We start from the raw sequence: 24,181 nt of genomic DNA on the forward strand, positions 1-24,181 counted from the left end.
TAGCCAAGTTTTCAGAGATATTTTTAAATTGTGGATAGGATGTTTCATTTTTATTCATGGGCAGCACCCCCAGCATCCGGAAGCAAGGCGGGACGTGCTCCCCCGCTCTCTCTCTCTGTGTAAACTGAGCCATTATTCAGGACATGTTCCTCATTCCCTTTCACCCGGCAGGCACTAAGAACACCATTGCATTCTTGCTCAGCAGGGAGCTGTGTTCCTGCCACCAGTGGGAACTTCAATAAGCTCAGGTCTCATCTCTTCAGCAAGTGGGGTCTTCCCCAGATAACCTCTTTACGGCAGCTGTCAAATCCAAGTGCCAGAGGTTTGCCAGCAGATATCTTCAGCCAAGGAGTCTGGGGCATGCCTTCTCATTCCTGTGGGACAGGCTCTTCCTGTACGCCTTCCCTCAGATTCCGCTCCCATTACGTGTGATCAGCGCACTGACGTTGCCATTGCAGGATGATCCTTATCGTGCCTGCCTGGCCGTTGCAGATCTGATACCCGGACCTGCTCCATCTGACAGTGGCTCCGTCCATTCGGCTGCCTCCACTTCTCGACCTTCTTGCAAAGAAAATGGAACAATACTGCACCACCCCCCAGCACGTCTTAGCCTCACGGCCTGGTTCCTGTAGCTCTAGAGTTTGGGCACTATTCCCTGCTGCTGGAGTGCAAGAAGATCCTGGCCAAGGCCAGAACTTCCTCAAAGTTGTCTTGTCACAGTCACAAATGGAAGCACTTCAGTGTGGTGCAGGACTCGCAAGGTTATGCTCTGCGAATACCTGTTCCACAGCTCCTCCCGTACCTGCTTTCGCTGGCCAAAGCTGGGCTAGCTCACGCCTCCAAAGATCTGGCTGCCATATACTGGTACAACCGGGGGCCAGGAAAGCTTTCCCTGGGGTCACAGGGTCGTCCAGGAGTTCCTCAAGGGCCTCTTGAGGACTTTTCTGCCAGTGACGGTTCCTGCCCTGGCTTGGGAGCTGAATTCAGTTTTGACTAAGCTCATGGGGCCTCCGTTTGAACTGATGCACCGGGCCCCTCGGACGGTTCTCTTGTGGAAGACTGCGTTCCTGGTGGCCATCACCTCGCCAGGTGAGTCTGGGAGTTCAAGCCTTCTCCTACAGGTAGCCATACTTGACCTTCCACACTGCAAAAGTGGTGCTGCAGACTCGTCCCACCTTAATGCCGAAGGTTCCTTCGGGGTTCCACCTCAACAAGGCTTTGGTTCTGCCAGTTTTCTTTCTGAACCCTTCTACGCCTGCTGAAAGGGTGTTGCATTCGCTGGACGTTGCTTTCTGTAGCATGCATGAAGGATTTTTGGACGACATCTCAGTTGTTTGTGAGTTTTGGACTTGTGGGACACAGGAAAGTGCTGTTTAAGGCACCCATTTATTTATTGCTAATTTAAATAGCGCCTTTACACTTATAAAAGCTTTTCAAAGCGCACCAATGCAGGGAGGGCAAAGTAGATAACAGGATTGGACATTCTTGGGCATTGGAACATTCAGAATGGGTAAGAGTTTGGAGGTACAACATAGAACAAAGAGGCCTACAAGCTGAACAACGTATGACAAAATGATTGTACATGCCTGACGGTTGTTTCAATAATGCAAGAGCTAAACATGTAAGAGGGAGGATAGGCAAGGTTGCACAGCCCGTGTTTTAAAATCCTTACCTACACAGCATCACCAACACTTGCTGCGTTTATACGGAACGCCATGGATCCTTTTGCCTCTTTTACATGTTGCCGTTAGCAACGTCGGCCACGGATGAGAAGCAACTTCCCTAGCAACGTCTTTTCCATTGCTACGACACTGCTGCACACACGCATGCGCCAGTGTCAGTAACACTATATGTGGATGTACTGAGCATTCCTTCGTTATGCCACAACACAGCTCCTTTGGCGGAGTACTATCGACTCGCCAAGGATCCTTCAGTTAACAGCAGCCCGCGCCAAGTAAGCAGAGCCCCGCACAGGGACCCAAGTAGTACCACTAGCTTGTTTTCAATTCACATACAAGTCACTGCCCACCAATTTACTGAAGCAGCACTTACCTCCACAGCACTGCGCCTGCACCCAGCAGTTTCATGGCATTCGCCCGCCCCACAGGAAAGACCGTCTCAATTCTTTTTTCCTCCCACTGTTTGGCGCCTGCAATCCATTGGCCAGGAGGTAAGCTCTTTTGCCAGCTTTTTCACTCCAACTGCTCCCCACTGGCCGTTTGAGGCCTGAATTTATTTCACGGGCCCGTATTTTTCCCTTACACCACTACTCTCTTTTAATGCAGCATGTTGTAAAATGCCTCCATGCTGGCCACCGACCACAGTGAACGTTTGAGACTGACTTCAAGCACAATCCAGGTAAGAGCACCACCCTCCTGGGGGTCTCTTTCTCATTCTAACAATATTCCCCCACTCCACTAATTGAGTTTCCTTTGTCCACCCAGATCCCTTCTGGATTTTTGATTCAAGACTACAGTAGCATTCATCCCTGCTACAGAAGCATCTGCTACAACTGCCATAGCTGCGCACTGATGAGTTCAACTCTCACAACCCACCTTTACCACCACTGACCTGAGCACAAGGTTAGTGTGACTACTACATGAGTCTAGTCTCCATGATCATCACAGATCTTACCTTTCGAGGGGATTGGGTCCTCCGACGTATTCCATATCTATGACAGGTAATCAACACACCTGTGCTGCTTCTGAAAATTTTCAGCGCCTGCGTCAATGACGTCGATAAGCTGTCCTCGAGGGCCTCCGTCGAGCCGACGTCACCAGATGTTCCAAGTAGGAAGCACAACGCCCGTAGCCTCAGTTCCGATTTTTCCGCAAACGTGTTCGCTTCAGAGATCTCGGCGCGCCTCGGGTTCTTCTGAGTTCTATTCTTTCGGTTCTTCGAACCTGTTAATTTGTGAAGATTTTCATGTCGTCTTCTACTCCGCGGCCGGGTTTCAAGAAGTGTCGGGACTGTGGTTCCAAGATATCGTTGACGGACCCGCACAACGCCTGCCTCTGGTACCTCTGTGAGGACCACGCCACGGACAATTGTGACGATTGCCAATCGTTAACTTCGAAGGCCTTGCGGGAGCGTAAGAAGCTTTCGGTCGGTGAGGTGGCCAAGCCCCGGAAGTCGAAATCCACTGGGCTTTCGACTGACAATTCGAGGGGCGACTCTCCGCATAGTTGTCGTAAGTCCAGGAGGGTCTTGGTCCCGGAGTGCGTCCCGCCATTCCTCTGCCTCTTCGAGGCACTCATGGAAGCGCTGTCACACCTCACCTTCCCGGTCCGAGGACGCCACCCGTCGGCGGGTTGCTTGTCCCAACAAGCATTCCTCGCCTGCGGAATGGGATTCATTTCGTAAGGAGATGATGGCGATATTTTAGTCGCAGGGCTCCGTTCCGTCCGCGCAGTCGAAAGACGCCGGCCGTGATTGTGCTAGAGCCGCCACTCGCACGCCTTCGGGCTCGGCTGGTCGGCACAATCATCGAGCACCTTCGAGGTCTCGATCAGACAAGGTGGATCGCTCTAGACATGCCCGCTCCAGGTCCCGGTCCTCGACGCCCTCGAGACCTTTGGAGCCTGTGAGGTCTTCTTCGAAGACGTCGACGCCATCAGCGCCGTGTCCGTCGAGAGGTGCACTCGAGGCTCCGGCTCTGAGGAAACCCTCGACTCCATCGGCACCGAGGTCGTCAAAGGACACGCTGGGGGCACCGCCCTCGAGGACTGTGTCGAAGCCTATGCTTTGTCGGAGGTACCCCGTGGCACGGTGGAACCCCCTAGAAAGGCTCTGGCCAAGTCAAAAAATGTCTGTCCCATTTTCTGTGCCCCCATTCCAGCCTCTGGATTATATTTCTGAGGTGGAAGGGTCTGAGGAAGGTTTGGTTCCTGACGAGGTACCTGACGAAGTTTTGTCTGGTCATAGCCAGATTGAAGACCTGCATCAGTCATTGCACGATGCCAGTGGTCTGGACACCTCTCCGGAGGTTGATGTCGGTAGGCCTGAGCCTGGCACGCATGCCGAGTCCTCGTACCGGCGCCTTATGTCGAGGGTACCATAATACTTGGGGTGGTCTGCGCCACCAGTGGATTTTCTGCAGGATAACCTGATGGATATCCTTGACCAAGGTCCACCAACTGACCCGGTACTGCCATTCCATATGGCCTTGCAGAAAAGGGTGGCAGCGGCTTGGACTGCTCTGGGGAGTCTCCCGGCAGTGAGCAGGTCTTTGCCGAAGAAATACCGTCCAGCCAGTAGCGACCCCAGCTACTTGACTACGCACCCCACTCCGGAGAGTTTGGTGGTGCAGCGGCTACGGCCCCAGCAAAACGGGCGTCGTACCCTACAATCCCTCCTGATGGGGACGACAAACGTTTTGATGGCTGGGCGAAGAAAGTGTTTTCTTCTGGGGGTATGGCTTTACAGGCAGCCAACTCCATGTGCCTTAGCATGTTTCACTCGTACTCTGTGGAATTGTCTCTTTGGCGGCTGAACATATTCCCGAAGGGGAGGAACGGGATGGTTTTCTTGCTCTTGTTCCTGATGGCACGGATGCCATGTGTGAATCCGTTCGGTCGGGTCTGGGCATGGCAGATTGTGCCAGCCGGTCCATGGCGGCGAGCACCGTAATGCGCACATTTGCATGGTTGCGGAAGTCAGGGTTTGCTCCTGATGTACAAGCCCGGCTTCTCAGCATGCCCTTTGATGGTGAACATCTTTTTGGCAGCAAGGCTGACGAGAGCCTTGAGAGGTGCAGACCTCCAAAGCTGCAGCAAAGTCGTTGAGCGCTGCAGTTCGCCAACCTCTGCCTTTTCGTCCTAGAGACTGCAATGGAGGGGAGGTTCCTTTCGATATTACTCATCCTTTGGTAGATCGAGAGGAGCTGCAAGTCAAAGGGGCCACCGTAGGAGTACCAGAGGTGGAAAACAAGGTACTTAAGGTGCCAAGGCCGCTAGGGCAGTTGCCTCTTTACCCTCATGACTGAGCTGAAGCGGCTGCAGCATTGCCTGAGGCCATGTCCCATGGTTCGCCGGTTGGGGGAAGGCTGGCGCAGCATCCTGCAGAGTGGCGTGCCATTACTTCAGATGTGTGGGTTCTGGAGATCATAGCCCACGGCTGCTGTCTTCCTTTCCGGCAGAGGCCTCACGACAATCCACCAGGGAATCTCTTTGAAGAGTCTGAATCCCCTCCTTGCACAGGAAATAAAATCCCTGCTGGAGAAAGGTGTCATAGAACTGGTGCCTGTAGCAGAGAGGAACAAGGGATAGTATTCCCCTTATTTTTTTATTTAGAAGAAAGACGGGGGATTGAGACCCATCATGGACTTGCGTGGTTTGAACAAGCTCCTCAGGAAGGACAAGTTCAAGATGGTTACTCTCTCTCAAGTCCTCCAGGCCCTTCAACTTCAGGACTGGTTGGTGTGTCTCGACCTCAAGGACGCTTACTTTCATGTGCCGATCCATCCCAAGCACAAGAAGTACCTGAGGTTCGCGGTTGGCGACTCGTACTTTCAGTTTCGGGTCCTGCTGTTCGGATTGACCTCCGCCCGAGGGTTTTCAGCAAGCTCATGGTGTTTGGTGCCAGACTACCTCAGGAAAGGGGGGGAATCACGTCTACCCCTACCTGGACGATTGGTTGATCAGGGCGCGCTCTCCCAAGCAAGTCCTGGATCATCTGTCAGTCACCTGCCACTCCCTTTACAAGCTGGGCTTCTCCCTCTTCTTAAAGTAGTCCCACTTGACGCCAACCCAGCGGCTCCAGTACATCGGAGCAGTGCTCGACACATCCCTGGGGCAGTGTTTCCCTCCCCAGGTGAGAGCTCATCACATTCAGCAGATAGTGCACAAGTTTCAACACGTCCAGAGTCTCACAGCGTTTGGATTCTTGAGGTTGCTCGGCCTCATGGCATCCTGCATTCTTCTGGTGCCAGAGGCCAGGTTGCGGATGAGATCTCTGCAATGGGATCTCAAGATGCAGTGGTCACAGTCCTCTGGCAGGATGTCGGACCCCGTTCAGGTGCCGCCCTCTGTCGCCCAGGGCCTGCTGTGGTGGGCCGTCAAAGGCAATCTGATGAGGGGGGGCTCCATTTTGGTTAACCTGGCCGGAGGTGACTATCGTGACGGACACATCCCTCACGGGATGGGGAGCTCATGCCAACGAGTTGAGTCAGCGGTCGTTGGTCTCCGTCAGATTCCAGACTCCATATCAATCTGTTGGAGCTGAGGGCAGTCAGGCTTGCCCTGAAGGCTTTTCTGCCGACTGTGCGAGGGAAGAATGTCCTGATTCTGACGGACAACACAGTGGCCATGCACTAAGTCAACAAAAAGGGGTGGGGGGAGGGGTCACTTCCTCTGTGCAGGGAGGCGATGCAGCTCTGGGCAATCCAGCAGGAAGTTTCGATCTCGGCAGTTCATCTGGCCGGAGACGAAAACGAGACGGCGGACGCTCTGAGCAGGGAGAGCGCGATCTCTCACGAGTGGGAGCTGGCTCAGGAGATTCTCCTGGGGATCTTCGCCCTTTGGGGGACCCCACAAGTGGATCTCTTCGCCTCCAGTGTCAACCGGAAGTGCGAAAGGTTCTGCTCGCAGGAATTTCCTCCAAGAGGAGCCTTAGGGGACGCGTTTGTGGTGGAGTGGTCCTTCCCACTGCTGTACGCGTTTCCTCCAGTCCCCGTCATCCCGCAAGTGCTGCGGAGGTTATGGAGGTTCGGTTCCAGGATGATCCTCATTGTTCCGGCATGGGCCCGGAGAACGCAGTACCCGGACTTTCTCGATTTGTCCATCTGCCCTCCACATAGTCTTCCCTACCGAAACGATCTGCTCACACGGGGGGGGGGGGGGAGGTCAGGTTCTCCGACCAGACGTCAGATCCCTCAACCTTCACGCTTGGCTTCTGAAAGGTTGAGGTATAAGGATTGGGACCTCCCTGAAGACGTGATGGAGGTGTTGCTTTTGGCCCGACGGCCTGCAACAAAGTCTCTGTACCGTTGGAGAAAGTTCTGCGACTGGTGCAGGGTTAAGAATGTGGATCCTTTTTCATGTGACATTCCCGTGGTTCTGTCTTTTTTGCTTTCTTTAGCCCACAAGGGCCTGCAAGTGGGTACCATTAAAGGTTACCTGGCGCCGCTGTCCATATGTAAGCGCTCGTCTGAGGAGTGTTCTGATTTCAAAATTCCTTTTAATTTCTCAGTTTCTGAAAGGGCTCACTAATGTGTTTCCACCGTCACCTTTCCAGGTGCCCGGTTGGGATTTGAACCTTGTTCTAAAATTCCTAATGGGTGCTCCATACATTCCTGTCCTTTGAGACTGTTTAACCCTTAAAACTGTATTTTTAGTTGCGGTTACTTCCGCTTGCAGAGTGAGTTACAGGCACTTTCTGTTAAGCCACCCTTCACCGTTTCATAAGGAATTTCATTTAAGCCAGAAGGTCATTCTTCCGGCACTGTATCCTCCTCCGCATCCTGCTTATGACGAGGAGAGGCTCCATAGGTTGGATCCTAGGAGAGCTTTAAGTTTCTACATTTCATGCATGTCCCGGGTCAGAGTGGACGATCAGCTATTTATTGGTTACGCTGAGAGGCGTTTGGGACAAGCTGTTACTAAGCAGACTTTGTCTAGATGGATTATCTTGGCAATTTCTGAATGTTACCGCTTGGTGGGTAAGGACCCTCCGGTAGGTATACAGGCCCATTCTACTAGGGGTATGGCTGCCTCTACTGCCCTGCAGAGGGATGTTCCTATTCGTAACATCTGTGAAGCAGCCACTTGGGCTTCAGTCCATACTTTTGTAAGACACTACTCCCTAGATTCTATCCATGGGCAGGATCTGGCCTTTGGCAAGGCGATCCTTTACTCTGCAATTTGATTGGGCATTCTAAATTGCTATATTCTAAATTGTTTTCCTTCCTCCATATGTTGGAACTGCTTTGGGAGTCTGTCATAGATATGGAATACGTCCGAGGACCCAATCCCCTCGAAGAACAAGTTACTCTCTTACCTGGTAACTTTCTTTCGATGAGAGGGTCCGACGACTTATTCCATATCGGTCCCTCCCTACCTGCCCCGCTACAGAATTTCTTATGCGATTGCAGCTTAAGTTTCCGCAAGGCTTTCTGTGGTCATGCTGGCAGAAGATTGGTGCCAGACCTTCTGGGGGGAAAAACTACAACTGAGTCTATAGGCGTCGTGCGTCCTACTTATAACATCCGGTCACGCCGGCTTGACGGAGGCCCTCGAGGACAGCGTATCGATGTCATTGACGCAGACGCCGAAAATGTTCCGAAGCAGCACAGCGTCCAAGGACGGTGCTCCACACCAGCCTGTCGGCACTAAAACCAGGGAAGGATCTGGGACCCGAATGTAGAGATTGAAAGAGTCTGTAGAGAAGGGAAAACCATTGCCTACCCAAGAGGGGTCTGGGACCCAAATCAAGAATCAAGGCATCTTCCTCGTGGTCATACTTGGCAGGATAGTATACCAAGTGGACCAAACTGGGGAGAGAGAAACCAGGGTCTGGGACCCAAAATCGTAAAGTAACAAGAGTAATCTTCCTTGTCGCAGTACTCTGTGGACCCTTCTAATACACATACCTCTGTTGGGTACTATTTTCACAGAACTGGTAAATCTTCCCTGGGTCAACCCCAGAACCTTTTGCTTTACTAGTGGGATATTTCTCCTCAATACCTCCAGTGAGTAGGAACCTTTTTCCACACTCGCATAATCTTTTTAGGTAATTTTCATAGTATTTGGCTGCAAATAAATAACTATTTTTATACATATTGTCTAAGCATAATTTGACTCCCATTGTGTGTAGTCCTTGTGGACCCTTTACAGGCTCGCCACCTCTTGAGACTTAGCCTCGTCACTGCTACCTTGAACTGGTTGAGCTTACAGCTCCCAGAGTTGTTGCTGTTACAATATAGGTTGGCTTTCTATACATCTGCCCCCCAGGCCATAGTATAGAATATCAGTTCCAACAACAAGATGCTGCTCTTTGGCCTGATCTCGGCCCCTCGTGTCTTCTTGAAGTTGAACGCAGTGGCGGGTTTTCTCCGCTTGGAGGGCCTTTATCTTTGTCATTTATAACGCGCCTTTCCACAAGTGTTTCTAGGCACGACAAGACAAGGAAGGGAAGACAGAAGGACAAAACAATGATCTTACTAGGCCCTGTGTCATTCAGATCGCGTGTGTATGCGTGTGTGGAGGGAAGGGGAGAAATGCCAAGGGGGAGGGTAGCTCGGAGGCAACGCGCTCACCTTGAAATCAAGACGTGGAGCAACACAAGTATGATCCCCGGGTCCGCGCTTAGAAACCTCTGGGTATTAAGCATGTTATAAATGAGGAATTACAATTAAGTGCTGCCGGGGAGGTGGCTCATAAGTGCAGAGAGTCACTGGACTCTAGGGTTGCAGATAACCGACCCTTAATTGGACTGACTGGTGAGGGCGGTGCTGCACTCCTGCTAGAGATTGGCGGATATCCTTCAGCTGGGGTTCACACTCAACCAGTTGAAGTCACAGGTGTGCCCATCTCAGGATCTGGTCTTCTAGGGGTGCGAGTGGCTTCAGTCCCTCCGCAAGGTGATGGAGCACTTTCTGGCCAACTCGACCACCTCGGCATGGTGGTTCCAGCACCTTCTGGGCCTGATGGCCTCCTGCATGCTCACTGTGCGGCACGCTCACCTCAAGCTCAGCCTGGCAGCCAATAGGGTTCAGGAGACAGGGTCTGTCGTACAGGATCCCAATACCACCTCTCCTCCTGCCAGACATTTGCTGGTGGATGATGGGTGGTACCGTTTTCAATGGGGACCCCCCTTTGCCCGGCTGAAGCCTACACTGGTGGGAACGACAGACTCCTCTGTTTCGAGTTGGGGGCTTCTCTGGAGGGCTACGTGATTCATGGTGCATGGTCTAGGACGGAAACCCTTCTGCATATCAATCTGCTCGAGCTCAGGGCAGTGGGCCTGGCTCTCAAGGCGTTTCGGCCCCTCATCGGGGCAGGTCTGTTCTGGTCATGACTCTAGTTCGATGTTTTACCTGAATAAGCAAGGTGGCAGCCCAACCCCCTCCGTCAGGAGACGGTATTGACCTGGGAATGGGCCCTGATGGAAAGGGTTTGGATTTTGGCTATCCACCTTCCAGGGGACAGCAATGCAGAAGCAGACCAGCTGAGCCGCTTGGGGTTCAACACTTAAGAGGAGGAGTTGCACCATGACTCCTTATTGCTCCTTTTCCATCATTGGGGGTTCGCAGACCTTGACAACAGACACACTGCAAGTTCCGAGCTTTGCTGGGTTGCAGCCTCATCCTGATTGCCCCCCCCCCCCACCTACCTTTGAGACCCTGGTTTTCGGGTCTGCTGCAGTTGTGCTCCCAAGATCCTGTCCACCTTCCAATCTCCAGCAGGGGCTTTCTGACGCAGCAGGGCAGTGAAACATCTGGACCTGGCCACGTTGGCGCTGGTGGCCTGGTTCCTGACCAACTGAGGCTTCAACAAGTTCTATTTTTGGATGACAACTGGGACATCATTCAGCAGGACCGGAGGACCTTGACTCTTCCCAATATAAGAGCAAACAGACTAGGTTCTGCCATTGGGCTTGTGACAAGGCTCTGGACTGTTACTTGTCCCCTGGATAAGGTTCTGGCTTTTTCAGCACACCTGGCTTGTTCTGGAGATCAGGTGGATACTTGCCGCACTTATTTGGCAGCCATCCGGGCTTACAAGTATTCCCCTGAGCATGTGTTTTCGGCAGCCCACCTTAAGAGGTTGTCTAGACTTTTTCCTCAGGTGCATAGGCCGCACCCGGTCTGGGACCTCAACGTGGTTCTTGCAGCGCACGCCTTTTGAGCTGATGTCCTCCGTGGACATCCGCTTGGTAACCCGAAACTGTTTTAACGGTGGCCCTCACCTATGTGTGCAGGGTTAGTGAGCTGCAGGCTGTCTTTGTGCAAGCCCTTCACCTTTCACAACGACAAGGCCATCTTGCTCACTCGCCCAAACTTCTTGCCCAAGGTGATCTCTCCATTTCATCTGAAACAAGAGATCTTCCTGCCGGTGTTCTTCCCGAGCCTGGAGTTCAAGGCAGAGGGCTGTACATTCCCTGCACCTCAAGAGGATCTGCAGGTTTTACCTCTGACGAAATCCTTCAAGAAGTCTTGGGCATTATTTGAGACTTTTGGGGGGTCTTCCCCCGGCCTGGTCTTCAATGACCCGTTGGATGGTTCAGCCCTTCTCTGAGGCGTACACGGCCATGGGCACACCTGTTCCTGAAGGGATTCCTGCCCATGCGGTCAGAGCGAAGGCCACGGCCTCCGCATTTCAGAGACCTACTTACTGAGATGTCATCAAGGCAGCTACTTGGGCTACTACGTCGGCCTTCTGTAAGCACAAATCACTGGACACAAGCTCCAGGCGCGATGCAGAGTTTGGCCATGCGGTTCTGAAGAACCTTTTTGTTTCATCCTAGATATGAGGCAAGTTATCACAGCTACACCCTATGGTCTTGTTCGGTGCAATCACCCACTTGGATGGAGGAAAGAGGGCGGGACGTATGAGTAATTAAAGTTACTCAGCGTAGTGACTAGAGTACTCCTAGTCTATAGTCTCACTCAATACATCTGACCCACCTCCCCTCCACTAGTATGCCAAGGACTAATCTGTACTAAGAGTAGCCAGGTATCTAAGCGTCCGATGGGTACAAAGGGGACTGAAGTGAGGCGCCGGAGTACGGGGCCTCGAGGCATTCCCAAGGCCGTGCCACTTCATGCTATACTAAATTCAAAGCGGAAGCTCAATTTTTCACTGCCAAACGTTCTGGTACCGTCCCCATGTTGATGGACGCCCACAAGGATGAGGAAAGGAGACTATGGACTCGAGTGCTCTAGACACTATGGTGAGTAATTTTAATTTTTTGTGAACTGTGTGTTTGAAGCGATGTCATACGTAGACCAGGGGAATGGAGTCACTGCCCCTGGTGGCCCTAATCTGAAGTCTGGGTCAAGCCTGGGGAAGGGTGCCATTCCCCCAAGCCAAGTGACATTCCAGGTCATGAGAAGGGAGGCATTCTCTTTGTAAACTTGAAAGGACACAATATACTTTGCTCGCCATGGAAAGGGAGTCATTACTCATGGTTGTATCAAACTCTTAAACCAAGATACCAGGAGAAGGGAGTCATTCTCCTTATAACCAAACTTTCAGATACAAAGTGTTTAACGATGGGCAGTGTGCTTTAACTTTGCCTTTGTTGGAGGACAGTTTGACCCTGGAAAGGGAGCCATTCCCCCCCATGGAGTCAAGAATTGGAAGTGAACATTTATCCCCAGTCCAGAAGAAGGAAATCATTCTTCTGGACTGTGAAGGTACTTTATCTCTAGTTTAAAGTGTAAGAGGTCGAGGTTTTGACACAAGACGGTGGGCTGTTGATTTACACTGACATTCTGACAGAACCCTTAGTATTTTAGTTGCGTCAGGGAAACCGCTCTTAGACATACGGAAAGTGAGGTTTCTCTTCATTTTCTTAAACCAATAAGTCTATTATCAATCATAATGCCACTGGTGTGCCAGTCTCCTCCTTCTGCACCCTTACAATGTTTATCCATGTAAAATGCCAATGCTGGAGAACAGGAGTTACAGATAAGTAACGGGTCCCTTTAACCCCTGAAATTAGATTGAAAATGGAATCTTGTCAGTCTTCCGTTTATTCGTTTTGTTATGCATTATTTGAATCCTTGTTTAAACACGTCCATCCAAGCTAATGTTGTGCCACTCTGAAAACTCAATCAAAATATTACGTTAAAAGATTTAAAAAAGAAAGGGAAACTTAGTTTCAAAGAGGCACAACGATGGCCATCCATCCATGCCACTGGATGGTATCAAATGAGTTTCCTGTGAAGTATGGGATTATTCTTGACAAACCAAAGGAAATTGGATCTGAAAACCGATTTATTTTGGTATTTGCTATATCGCTAACTGTGTGCCATTCTGAGTCCTGTGGGGGTGGGGGGGGGGGGGGAGTGGGGAGAGAACCTGCCTCATGCTGCACTTCCAGCAAAAGCCAAGCACCTGAGCGAGCATCCAATATAAACATTCTGCTATAGTCTCTGCTGGAGCCCTCCCAGCGTTTTGGCCTCTGAAATGGACGAACGCCCATAATGCCTAATGCTTTTATAGGCCTGGGTCGCTGCTCGGCTCTGTGGACACACTCCAGTGAAGGTGGCTTTCAATGTTGTAATTCACCAGAGTGCTCTGCCTGTGCTTGTGCCCCGCCTGTTTGACTTCCCAGCAGCCCCGGCACCGTACCTTTTGGGGTCCGGTTGGTATGAAAACGGGAGCTCTCCTATTCCAATATGAGGCTTTACTTGAAATGTAATCCTCTGCAAATGGCACTGCCCTCCCTGTGCTTAATTTCCCTCCTTCGATTATGGAAGTGATGGGCTTTTTAAAGAAGAAAACGGAGTTATTGAATAGGCCCCAAGACAGCTGGGGGAGCGCGACAAGTGTAGCAGTATGCAGGTAGTAGTCCGCGTCGAGGCAAACTGGAATGTGTGGGCAATTTGCTTTATCTGGCAACGAGCTTCAGGGTGTTTTTTTTTTGTTTTTCGTCTAATGTCGCAACCAGTCAAAATACTAAACTGCCGTGTGTCGATAGAAAGTCCTATTCAATAAAGAAGCTGGGAATTGGAGCATGAATTTAGTGTGATAATCAGTTCTATCATTGGTCCGATTTTTGGGTATCTGGCACCCGGCAAACGCAATGGCTTCCCAATCCCAGATCCATGAAATCTATTTGTACCCTTCATTTATTTTAGTGCGTTCGGACTGCTCTAAACTATGCCGAAGCAGGGATTCGAACCGTGTTCGCTGGGATCGCGGGTGAGACGATGTGACGATTTACCACAAGACATGAGCTGTTTTATCGGGAGTCCTGGGAAATCTACTTACATATTTCCTGCATAGTATAGAAGTATCATATATGTCATGGATAACGTGCCTGTACACAAGTGTTTCTAGGCGCGAGTACAGCGCAATACAGCTTTTTGGGTGTAAAAGGTATGCACCTTACACCGTTTTTTATACTTTGCTTTCAATTTTATGTGAAACACCACCCGGGTATTCGTGATTAATTCCCTGCCCCTTCCTCCCCTGGTGGGATTCCGCAGTTAAAATAAATCAATCCCTGTCACTGATGGGAATGGATGAAGTGTATGCAAAGAGGCTTTACCTAAAGTCGGACGTTTTGTCCTTTTCACAACCTGCTCCGGTATCTTGGCTGATGTAGACATTCATGGAAGCCTTTTATAATGGCAAAACCCATTGGAAAATATTCTGTGATTAAGGGCCTTGAGCTTGAAGGGACTTGGTCGAATTCTTCATGGCATGTGTTTTGATGTCATTTCTAAGTAGTGAAATGAAGCCGATGAGGTCTGTTAGGGAGAATTCTCAAAAATGTGCTAATTCCCTCTTCCTTAGAGACCCCCAGCAACTTTGCTGGATGTTGAGGACTTGATTGTTTTAACCTGTATAGTGAGACCCTTTTTCCCACTCACTCATGTATTTTATGTGATGTTATACACTGATTCTTTTTGGTTATGGAGTCTAGCAAACTCCATAGGCATCATCTTTTACAATTGTCGCAAAACACCTACAGTGCATTGCCACAGAAGTCTTTCAGATTTCCCAAAATTTAAATAACTTCTCTGAGATCAACTACTGTGTCCCAGAACAGTTGAGTGAAATTGACTTCACTTAGACCTGTACATTTCTAGATCCAGCACACCCTATCTTACAATAGATTGCTGGAGGGGGTACTTATTATCCCCTATGTCTAGTTACTCATGTAACAGTAAAATGTTACCCTTTCCTCTCTCTCAGAATGGCTGGTGGCAGTGGTTTTTTCAATAAACTACCATGATTTACCCCGACCGTGAACTGTTTGCAGCTCTGGTAATGTTAAATCGCGGAGCCATGTTTTTCAAGATGGCGCCTAAGCCTCCTTTGTTAAAACGGGCCCTGGTCTTCCTTTTTCGCCATTTCCTTGTGGAAAGGTAATTCTCAAGTTTTTCTCTGCGCGCCAAACCGGGTTTGGTCTCTTTGTTCATTCGCCTTTGGCGGGCTTCAGGAGTGAAACCCGCCTCTGGCTCCATAGTGTCTGGAGTAGGCAGGAAGTGAGTGAGGGGCCCAAGACTCCCTGTGCTTAGTCTCCTAGGAGACCTAAATGCACTCTGTGACGATTGGCTGGCTATCCGGCAAGGACAACCACCCTGCTGGGTAAGTGGCAGCTAGGCTGGAATGAATGGGAGATAACTGAACAAAAGGCGAAACTCTTGGCTTGGAAGGCCGAGTCGACCACTGAACGAAGGAACTAAAGAAGATCTTGAAGAGGACGTCTGCTGCAACTCCTGGCCCGTTAGTTTGCCCGGTGAAGCCCTGCTGCAGGTTCCGAATCGCCAAGTTCGCATCGACAGAGAAGCCCTGCAAAGGACGACTTCTCCCTTTTGAGTTGGTAGGACCAATCAACTCCTAAGTAAGCCACTTGGACACCCTTCTTGGAGCTGGTTGCATTTCCTCAGAGTGCTGCACGAAACCGTAGAGCAAGGGAGAGGGACACCAGATTGTGTGCGTTGCCTGTAAGCTGGCCTAAAGCTTTTGGAAGATCCTCCGGACTCCCACGAAGCAGGACTGACCAAGCCTGACCCCCCTCAGTTGAATGCGGGACCTCAGATGTGAGGAAAAGTCCACCTTGACAGCCAGGAACCGCGCTCATTGGTATTTGATGAACCGCAAGGAGCTGAAACCCGAAAACAGTCACTGAAAATAGGTTGCCAGCTTTGGCAGTACAGTGCAGGAGTCCCCTGACCACCTCCCTCTTGTCACCACGACTGAGGCCCAGGAACAGTGAGATCTGCAGAGCTGTACAGGAACAGAAGTCTTCAGCTGCATTTTTTTCTTCTTTACTAAGGTACTTTAAAACTAGCTTAAGAGAATGTACCTCTTACTGTGGAAATGCTTGTAACTTCTGCAACTCGCAAGTCTAATCATCTTGTGGCCCTACATTTGATTCTTCTTTTTACCAAAGACTCCTAAGAACCTTTGCAAACACTTCTGTTTACTTGTCTGAAGTGCTGCATCCTATACAAAGGCTTTGGCCTATTGACTTTGGCTTAGCCTATTGAATTGAATGTCACTTCTCAGAGCTATCTGAAAGTATTTGCCCTGCTTATGACTATTTGTATTTCTTGTGTTCTAATAACTTGTCTTTTACTTACTTTTAAAGAGTATTCTGTTTGCCAACAGTAAGGTATCAATGTCCCCAGCACCCTTGTTATTGAAGTCACCTGTGGGTGTAGGTTGTGTCCGTGGGCCATTCCAAAAGGGCCATGTCTGATCCAGAAACTCAGTGTACAGTATTGAAGTAGATTTGTGTTACTATTCTATTGCTCCCTTCTGAAGAAGGCTTTATAACCGACTGATAAATTGTTTATGCAAGAAAACTTGAGTGTAAGAGTTTATTTGAATACCTGTAACTGTGAAACTTTAACTCCACTACAGCTCACATTTCTCCTCTTGAGATGCCTGGCTGCTCAACACGCTACCAAAACTGTGTAGTACAATCTTATACCAAAGGTTGGGTTGCCTATACCTGTAGTCATAGTTGCTTGTAGTGTTCCCAGAGGGTACTGCATTCAAACTTTGCCTAACCGTCTGCGATCATCATCCAATTAGAATGACAATATTTCACGACAGCACACACTGTTGGGAGTTTGCTGCACTTGGCCGACAGTAGTCGATATGCTGCAGTTCAGTTTTCCGATTGTGCATTGCCCTGAAGACCTTTCATGCTAATGTGAAAAGCGGTCCACTGTTGGATGGCGGTGCGCTTCTGCTTATGATAAGGCAATGAACAAGTCCCCAAACTGCACCAATACTTGGTCATGCGACACTCATCCACAAATACGTATGAGCCACCTAGCAGAGTGTGTTTCTAGTTGTGCTACTTAAATATGCTTTTTGGTGTTAAAAGAAATATTTTCATAAGGAGTGAGGTGTACAGAACCGACCCAAGTTGTGGTTTGTAACCTTTGGTGACTATGGGAGTCTTTCTAGGACCTATTCGCCCCTCCCAACCTTGGATAGCCTTTGTTATTTATTATACCTGCTTTTTTCAAGATTTGTCGTTTTAATTTCATATGGTCTTTTCCATCCTATCGGTAAACTGCGTGAAAATTCACTCTCTCCGTTGTTGTTCCCTTTTTTATAGTTACACGGAGACAGAGCAGTATGAAGAAGCAGTGAGGGATTATGAAAAAGTTTACCAGTCCGAAAAAACAAAAGGTAATGAATGAACTACGAAATCTTGACATGGTTTTGCATTAACTCCATCGGCCACTAGATGTCAGTAATGCACAGCCTTTAATACATTTATTTTTGTAATCTCGGAGCAGGACTTTTAGGCGCGGGCCGATTTGGCGTGGATATTTAGCCTCAGCCGGTTTGGCGCGGCCAGTTCGGCGCAATCGTCAATAACACTGTACTTTTAATAAAATAATATATATACAATTAGGGCAATTGCGAACCCTGGCCTGCCGGGCTGCGTGACTGAACAGTTAACCGCAAAGCTATTGACATCTTATCGATTTTATATGCACCAGTTACTTGTATTAAGTGTTATGAGCTTAATTTATTCTTGGAATCCCGGCCGAGAATCGAAGGATTCTCGCCCGGGTAATGCCTCAGCGAGGGCCCATCAGAATGGCTCTTTCATTCTGATTGTGCCCTCGCCAGGTACTAATAAAGCAATATTCCCCGAGCGGCGGGGGCATTACCTAACTCGGTAATGCCCCGCCGCTCGGGGCATATAGCTATTAGTACCCCGGCCCGCAAGAACTGCGCGACCGGGGCATTAAAAGTTTTACCCAATTTCCCGGTGTGGGGCGGGGGGGGGCGAAGGCAGCCGCTCAGCCTTGGGGAGGGTTGGAGCGGGGATGGCCCCGCTTCGAGCCCCCTCATTGGCTGAAGGGCTGTCACGCCCCCGGGCGAGGACGGGGATTCTCGGCCGGGTAATGCCTCGGCGAGGGCCAATCAGAATGGCTTTCACTCTGATTGTGCCCTCGCCGGGTACTAATATAAGTGACTGAGGCATTTGAACATGCTATGATCTCAATAGCAGAGTGTTTAGCTCTATGGTCTCGCAGCCCTGCAGGACAGGGTTCGAGACGGCATCAATTCTTTATTTTTTTATTTTATTAACAAGATTGTACTGCCATACCGAAACATGTTGGCACCAAAAGATCCCTGCACTGCACTGGACTGGTCGCGCCTAGCCGAAATGGGGTGTGCTTTTGTAATCTTACCCTATTGGTTGCCTTAATTGTTGACTGCAGCCACTCTGCATTATTTAATGCACGTTCGACCCTAAGAAACGCCTTGCCTCTGCAACTTAGACTCGAGAAGGACTATATGAAATTAAACCTAATTCAACCTAAGTTTAAATGCTCACGTCCTCATTAGATCAAGTGGAATGAGGTCAACGCAAGATTTCTTGCATACAGAGTGTGCCTCAGCTCTAAATTCCCCTCTTGTCTCCACATTTCACTCTGGGCAGCCTGCAAATACTGCGATGGCTTGCCAATAAAGTCTCTAAATGAAATGTCTTCCTATCTATTCTGCACGTCGGCATGGTCTGTGCGCCGCGGTCGCCATGGTCTGGGTGCCACTGTCTCTAAATGGTCCCCAGCCTGCAAATAGGGCACAGTGGGTTTAAACCTAATACATTCCAAGGATGGCTAATGTAATGGTTCTATATGAGGAGACCTAATTTTTAAGGACTCAAGCGAAAGACCTATTTACAATGCCCGATTTTCTTTTGATGGTAAAAAGTCATTGTAAAGTTATTTTTCTCTTGAGACATTTTAAAATGTGTTAAATAAAACAAATATTGGGGGATATTACCCCCATCCACCCATTGTTCCATCCAACCCCCGCCACCACCCTCTCTCGTGTGATCTCCACACACCCCACCACCACCCGCCCCCTTTCTCCTCGTCTTGCGCTTCCGGGACCCGACGTGCCTGTCAGCCCCTGTGCACACCCGTGTGCGGCACGGGCGTGATGGCTCCATTTAGAAAAACCGCTCTCTGCGGTCTCGGAGCAATCTTTCTAAATCAATCTTTTGGGGAAAATAGCTTTTAAAAAAAATCTTTTCACTTAGAGCGAATGTAATTTGACTGAGTGTTGTGGATTTGATGTGAGGTTTGGTGCGGCTGCCTGTTTTTGGTACATGTCTACTTGTTTTCAGCACTCGGTACAGCACATTTAAAGAGCATTTCTATAGCGGGGCTGGCAATGTCACTTGTGCACTTCCCATTTGACCTAGTTCCCCCCAATATAAACCCTAAGCGTCTTCATAAGGCTCTTGACTGACGGGCCTTTTTTCACTTGGATCTTCTATAATTTATCAAGTGGGGCCTAAACTAACACTGCCCTTCGTATTGCAAGCTTCTAAGGTGTGCACATGGACTCGTTTTGCCCTAACTTCCTTTTGGAAAAATCTGTTTTTTACTTCTAATGGCCACAGTTAAACAACTTTGCACCAAGGGTCTTGGCTTTACTGTGCATATTCCCCTTTGTGCCAAGTGGCCCGATGGAGCTCTGTGCTAGTGACGACTGTAAAACGTAGTCTTGGGGTAAGGGTGTGTGGAATAATGGGCATAGCATCCTCTTGGCTTCACTGATTATAATTACTGAGTCAAGGTGCGTACGGGTTTACAGACGGTTATTGTTTGACTTTCCTGTAGGAAGAGCAATTGTAGATGCTTAAAACATTGGTGCCGGTTGACAAAGCTTCCTAAAACGTTCAGAAAGAAAGTATAGACCCGACGCTGAAATGTAAAGTACTATCAGGCGAAGTTGCAGGGGTAGGCCGAAAACTGGCATTTCACATTAATTGCATCTAGGGCAAAGTTTCTGCTGGCTTAGAGCCTGAACCATTAGACTGATTTTGACCAAAACGTTTGCTGAAAGTGTACTTTCACTGTTGGTGCAAATCTATCGAGTTTTTTTCTTTTTCAAAGTTATAGAACGGCCCAAAATACCTTCAGCAATATTTTGGTCTTGAAACCTGTCCAGTAAAAAACACAGTTGTTTTCACGGCCCTGATTGGTCAATTTGCCTGGGTCTGCAGATTTCAGTCTGCGTCAACCAGATTAATTGAACTGATTTTAACGGTTTTTGAGCCAGGAGCATTTTACCAAACTTCCCCCATTTTTGCCATGCATTGCAAAAACGTGGCAAAGTGGCTCTGTGCTGCCCTCTGTAAGCCCCCACTGCCACCCCCAGGTGGACGCGGACAGAGATTCAATATGTGGGGCAGTGGACAGGTTATGGGACCTGCCAAAAAAGGAACTTTTTTGACCATATTCCATCCCTCAGTCTTCGCTCCACCATTCAACCTCCAGTGATCAGGGAGTCTTGTAATGGTGCTGAGCGCATTGCCCATGGTCATACCCCAGCAAAGTGGTCATTAGTACAAGTCACGCCTATGTCCATTGGCCACAGGGGAGTGTCCTGGTGGTGCTTGCATATCTGCATGTTGGGCCCCAGGCGAATGTGGCCATGCCCAGTGGGCACAGCAGATGGCTTGGCGGTGGCTGGGTGCTAGGACATTTTTCTACTTTTGGGGTTCTCTTGTCCCATTTCATGAGACCTCTAAGCATTTATCTTTTTTCTTGCTGGTTTTTCTGGATCTTTGACTTTATTTTGGTCAACAGCGACGTCTACTGAACCCCCCCCCCCCAACCCCTGCCACTACAAGCCTTTTTCAAGTGCTGTCCTTTGGTAGCTCATATGGCTACTAGGTCGTGGTGACTTTTTAAGGACCTAATGTTGATGATTCTAGCACCATACAAGTGTTTTGTGGAGTAGGCTGGTGGCAGCCTTAATTTAGGGCTGTCATTGGCAAGGTTGTAGTCCTTTTTGCTGCATTAGTAGCAGTGTGCAAGTGTTGTGGTAGCCCTTGGAGTACCAATTCGTCTGCTAAGCCCTGTTCCTAGCAGTTTTCTTTTGGCCCATCCTTATGCCTGTGGGAATCACTGGGTAGACATACACGACAGTAGGGTTGATAAAAGGCTCACTCTAATCCCAGCAGTGCACTCTAAAGTGGCTTAAATTTGCATCGATTTATTTCCTGCCCCATATGCCCCTGTCCTGTGAGGATGTCCCAGAACGTTTGGCTGTATTAATGGCCCTCCATATTGACCCGCCACCTAAACCTTTGTACAGCTTTCTGGTGTGATTGCAAGGCATGCTTTGATCAGCCTCTGGGGGAATGTGCCATAGTTAGGGGACCCTGTGCATCCATCAGATTCTTACCTGAATTGGTAGAGGATTGTCAAGAAGGTGAGCTGCTTCGGAGGACCTGGTCTGGCTCCATTAACTGGATCGTGGCTCTGTTGTCCCCGTTCATGGTTCCTTTTTTGACTGTCGTATCCCTTGCTGGGCTTTCCCTTGTCCTTCTCCCTGTCCTTGCTCGCTAGACTGGCTTGTTTCGAGTTTGTTGCTGTAATGCCTCATTGCAAAATCCTCCTGGACCAAGACCCTCAATGCAGGGAGTCTCATTGGCCTACAAAAGTAGTCGTTTGCCAATACCCCACCTCTATCTTGGTCACTGCCATCTGTTGCTCCCGTTGTAGGACCATTCTTTGTTGGCTGGCTGCACAATCTTGTTACTCAAGCTTCCCGGTGTAGTAGGTTGTGCAGTGAACTCAGAAAAATGTGAGCTTGCTTTAGCAACACTGAAGACAGGTTTGGTGAATGCTTACCTAGTCTAAGAACATACACAAATTAGAACATGAGTGTCGGGGTAACTAAAGGAAGTGCATGTGAAGTCCCTTTTTCTCTAGGGTCCCTACACTGAGTCATGGTCTCAACGTGAGACTGCTGTGGTAGAAATCAAGGGTTCCAAAGGATGACCAACAGAAAAATTCAACACGTTACTTTAACAAGTCCTAAGCTAAGGCTCCCCTAACTAGCCACGCAATAGTTCAAAACTAACTTAATCTGGCCATTTCTAATAGAACTAATTTGTTACAATCCTTGACAAAAGCTCTGTCAGCCTGCCCCTCTCTGGTCTTTCTTCCTGGCTTCTGAATCCTTTCCTGGGATTCTTGTCTGAGGGCTAATCTCAGTCCTCTCCTGAGTGTGAATGAGGACTTCTGTCCGACCCCGATTCGTCTTTGGTCCTTTCCTACACCAGACGGGGGTGATGGCAATTGGGAGGGCCCAATTTCCTATCCCCTCCCCAAGTGTCAACTTATATATGTGCATTACCAATTTGCATCACCCATGCCTTGAACTCTAGGTGCTGCCAAGTCTTCTTTCTTTTCTAAAGTAACACAGGAGAGGGCCACACACAAGACCGTGAATCATCAGCGCCCCATACAAAGCATTCTGAACACTCCGGCGTGAGAGAGAGCTACTGGGAAGAGAGCCAAACTGAGGAGCTACGATCTTACGTGACTCTTTGCAGCGCCAAGCACCACAAGCCAGTCTTGGCCCGTCTCAGAACAAATGCAGGCTCTCTATACTACAAGGGACATGAAAGGGAACCCCACCAAACACACAGGGCTTAATATGGGGGCAGCCAGGCCCTCCCTCCACCCCTCCCCCCCCCCCCCAACACGAACAGGACATGTGCAAAACAAAGTGCCATTGTTCGGCGGCCACACATGTAAAAAGGGGTGGGGCTTAAGGCACTTTATGAAAGTTTTCTTGTACAGAACAGAGGTGGGGCAGTCGGGGGCAGCAGACCAAACAAATGATAGGGAGGGGGCTAAAAGACCCCAGGAATTTATTTCCGAGTGAACAGGATGTGGCAGGCCAAGAGCAGCAGGAGCACATATGTTGGAGTGTGAAGGTACATTTTGGAGCAGGTGGTACATTTGTTTAGTTTATTCATTTATATTGTGTAGCCAGACCCGAGGGTAAGAGGGCGCAGGAGCAAACAAGATTATTCTCAACTTAGTTACAGTGCTGTGCAGTAGTTACAGTGAGTACATAGGTTGGAACAGTTATAATAGAGGCAGTGATATACAATTTAAAAATATACATATTTCTCCAGCATGGGGTCTGGCATGGATTCACATGCTCATTCTCCGTCGTCAGGCTGGGAATCCTCGGTACAGAAAAAAATCAGTATCAGTTTCGTTTCTGATCTGTCTTTCCTAGTAGTAACCAATCGCTGATCTCTGGGTCATACTGCCCACAGCCAATGACTGCCCTCTCCCTAAGCCCTGCCTCCGGCAGCCATCCTCAGATTTTTACCGCACGTTCAAGTTTTGGGAGTCCTCGTGCTGTAGCTCTCGAGCTGTACTGCGTTTTCGCGCTTTTTCAAAGAGAATTTCTCATTTTTCGGTTAAATTGAGCCTCAAGCTCCGTCTTTACATCTGATCAACGGGGACGCGTTTTGGAAGTTTCTACGCCCCTCAAGGGTGAAGATTTCGCCGAACGACGCTTTTGGAGGATTCCAGAAGTTTCTGAGGCCTACCCCGGACATGGCCCAGGAGAAAGGGAGCTAGACGCCCGGGAAGCTGTTCAGGGCCTGCCCTAGATGCCAGCTGCAGAACGTGTTCAAGGAAGACGAGCATTCCTTATGCCTCTACTGTCTTCACGAGGACAAAACGCACGTGGAGGACTGTGCGTTTTGCAGGAACATGTCGGAGCGGACCATGAGGGACCGCCATCTTAGTCTCGCCAACTGGCTGCAGGGAAAGAGCCCGTCGGGTGTGAAGAGAAAGAAGAAATCAGAGCGGTCTTCTAAGTCCTGTGAGGGCGCCCCGGCGACGGGAGCCCAACAGAAGGCTAAGCACAGCTAGTCCGCGGGCACCGGGAGCGCCGAACGGTCGGGCTCCTCGGCTGCCAGGCAGAGCGCATCCTCCCCGGCGCCATCGACCAGGAGCCAACGCTCTGGCTCGGGTAAGAGGAAATCTGAGAACCCGGCCAAGCTTCTGGGGAGGCCCCGGTCGATCTCGAAGATTTCGGCTGAGGGGGAGCGAGGCGGGGAGCCCTCCCCCAAGGTGAGGGCAACAAGCACGCAGTCGGTGACTAAGGCCTTGATTCACCCAGCCAAGGCCTCTATCGAGGAGGTCGCGAAGACCCTGGCGCAGCCTGCAGCGGTTAGACCTGTGGTAGCG

At 49.7% G+C, this 24,181-nt stretch overlaps 1 protein-coding gene across 3 annotated transcripts in view; it reads left to right on the top strand.

Annotated features, from left to right (window-relative positions):
- The window catches only part of DNAJC7 (DnaJ heat shock protein family (Hsp40) member C7), an 838,484-nt gene that overhangs the window by 471,921 nt on the left and 342,382 nt on the right, over positions 1-24,181 (top strand). For all 3 annotated transcript variants that reach the window (XM_069634491.1, XM_069634489.1, XM_069634490.1), the window contains one exon: positions 17,254-17,327. In XM_069634491.1, the coding sequence (XP_069490592.1) occupies positions 17,254-17,327 (74 nt within the window). The remainder of the gene's footprint in view (positions 1-17,253; positions 17,328-24,181) is intronic.

The sequence above is a fragment of the Ambystoma mexicanum genome, chromosome 13 (genome assembly GCF_040938575.1).
Source record: "Ambystoma mexicanum isolate Mex_15411 chromosome 13, UKY_AmexF1_1, whole genome shotgun sequence".
Classification (NCBI taxonomy): Eukaryota; Metazoa; Chordata; class Amphibia; order Caudata; family Ambystomatidae; genus Ambystoma; species Ambystoma mexicanum.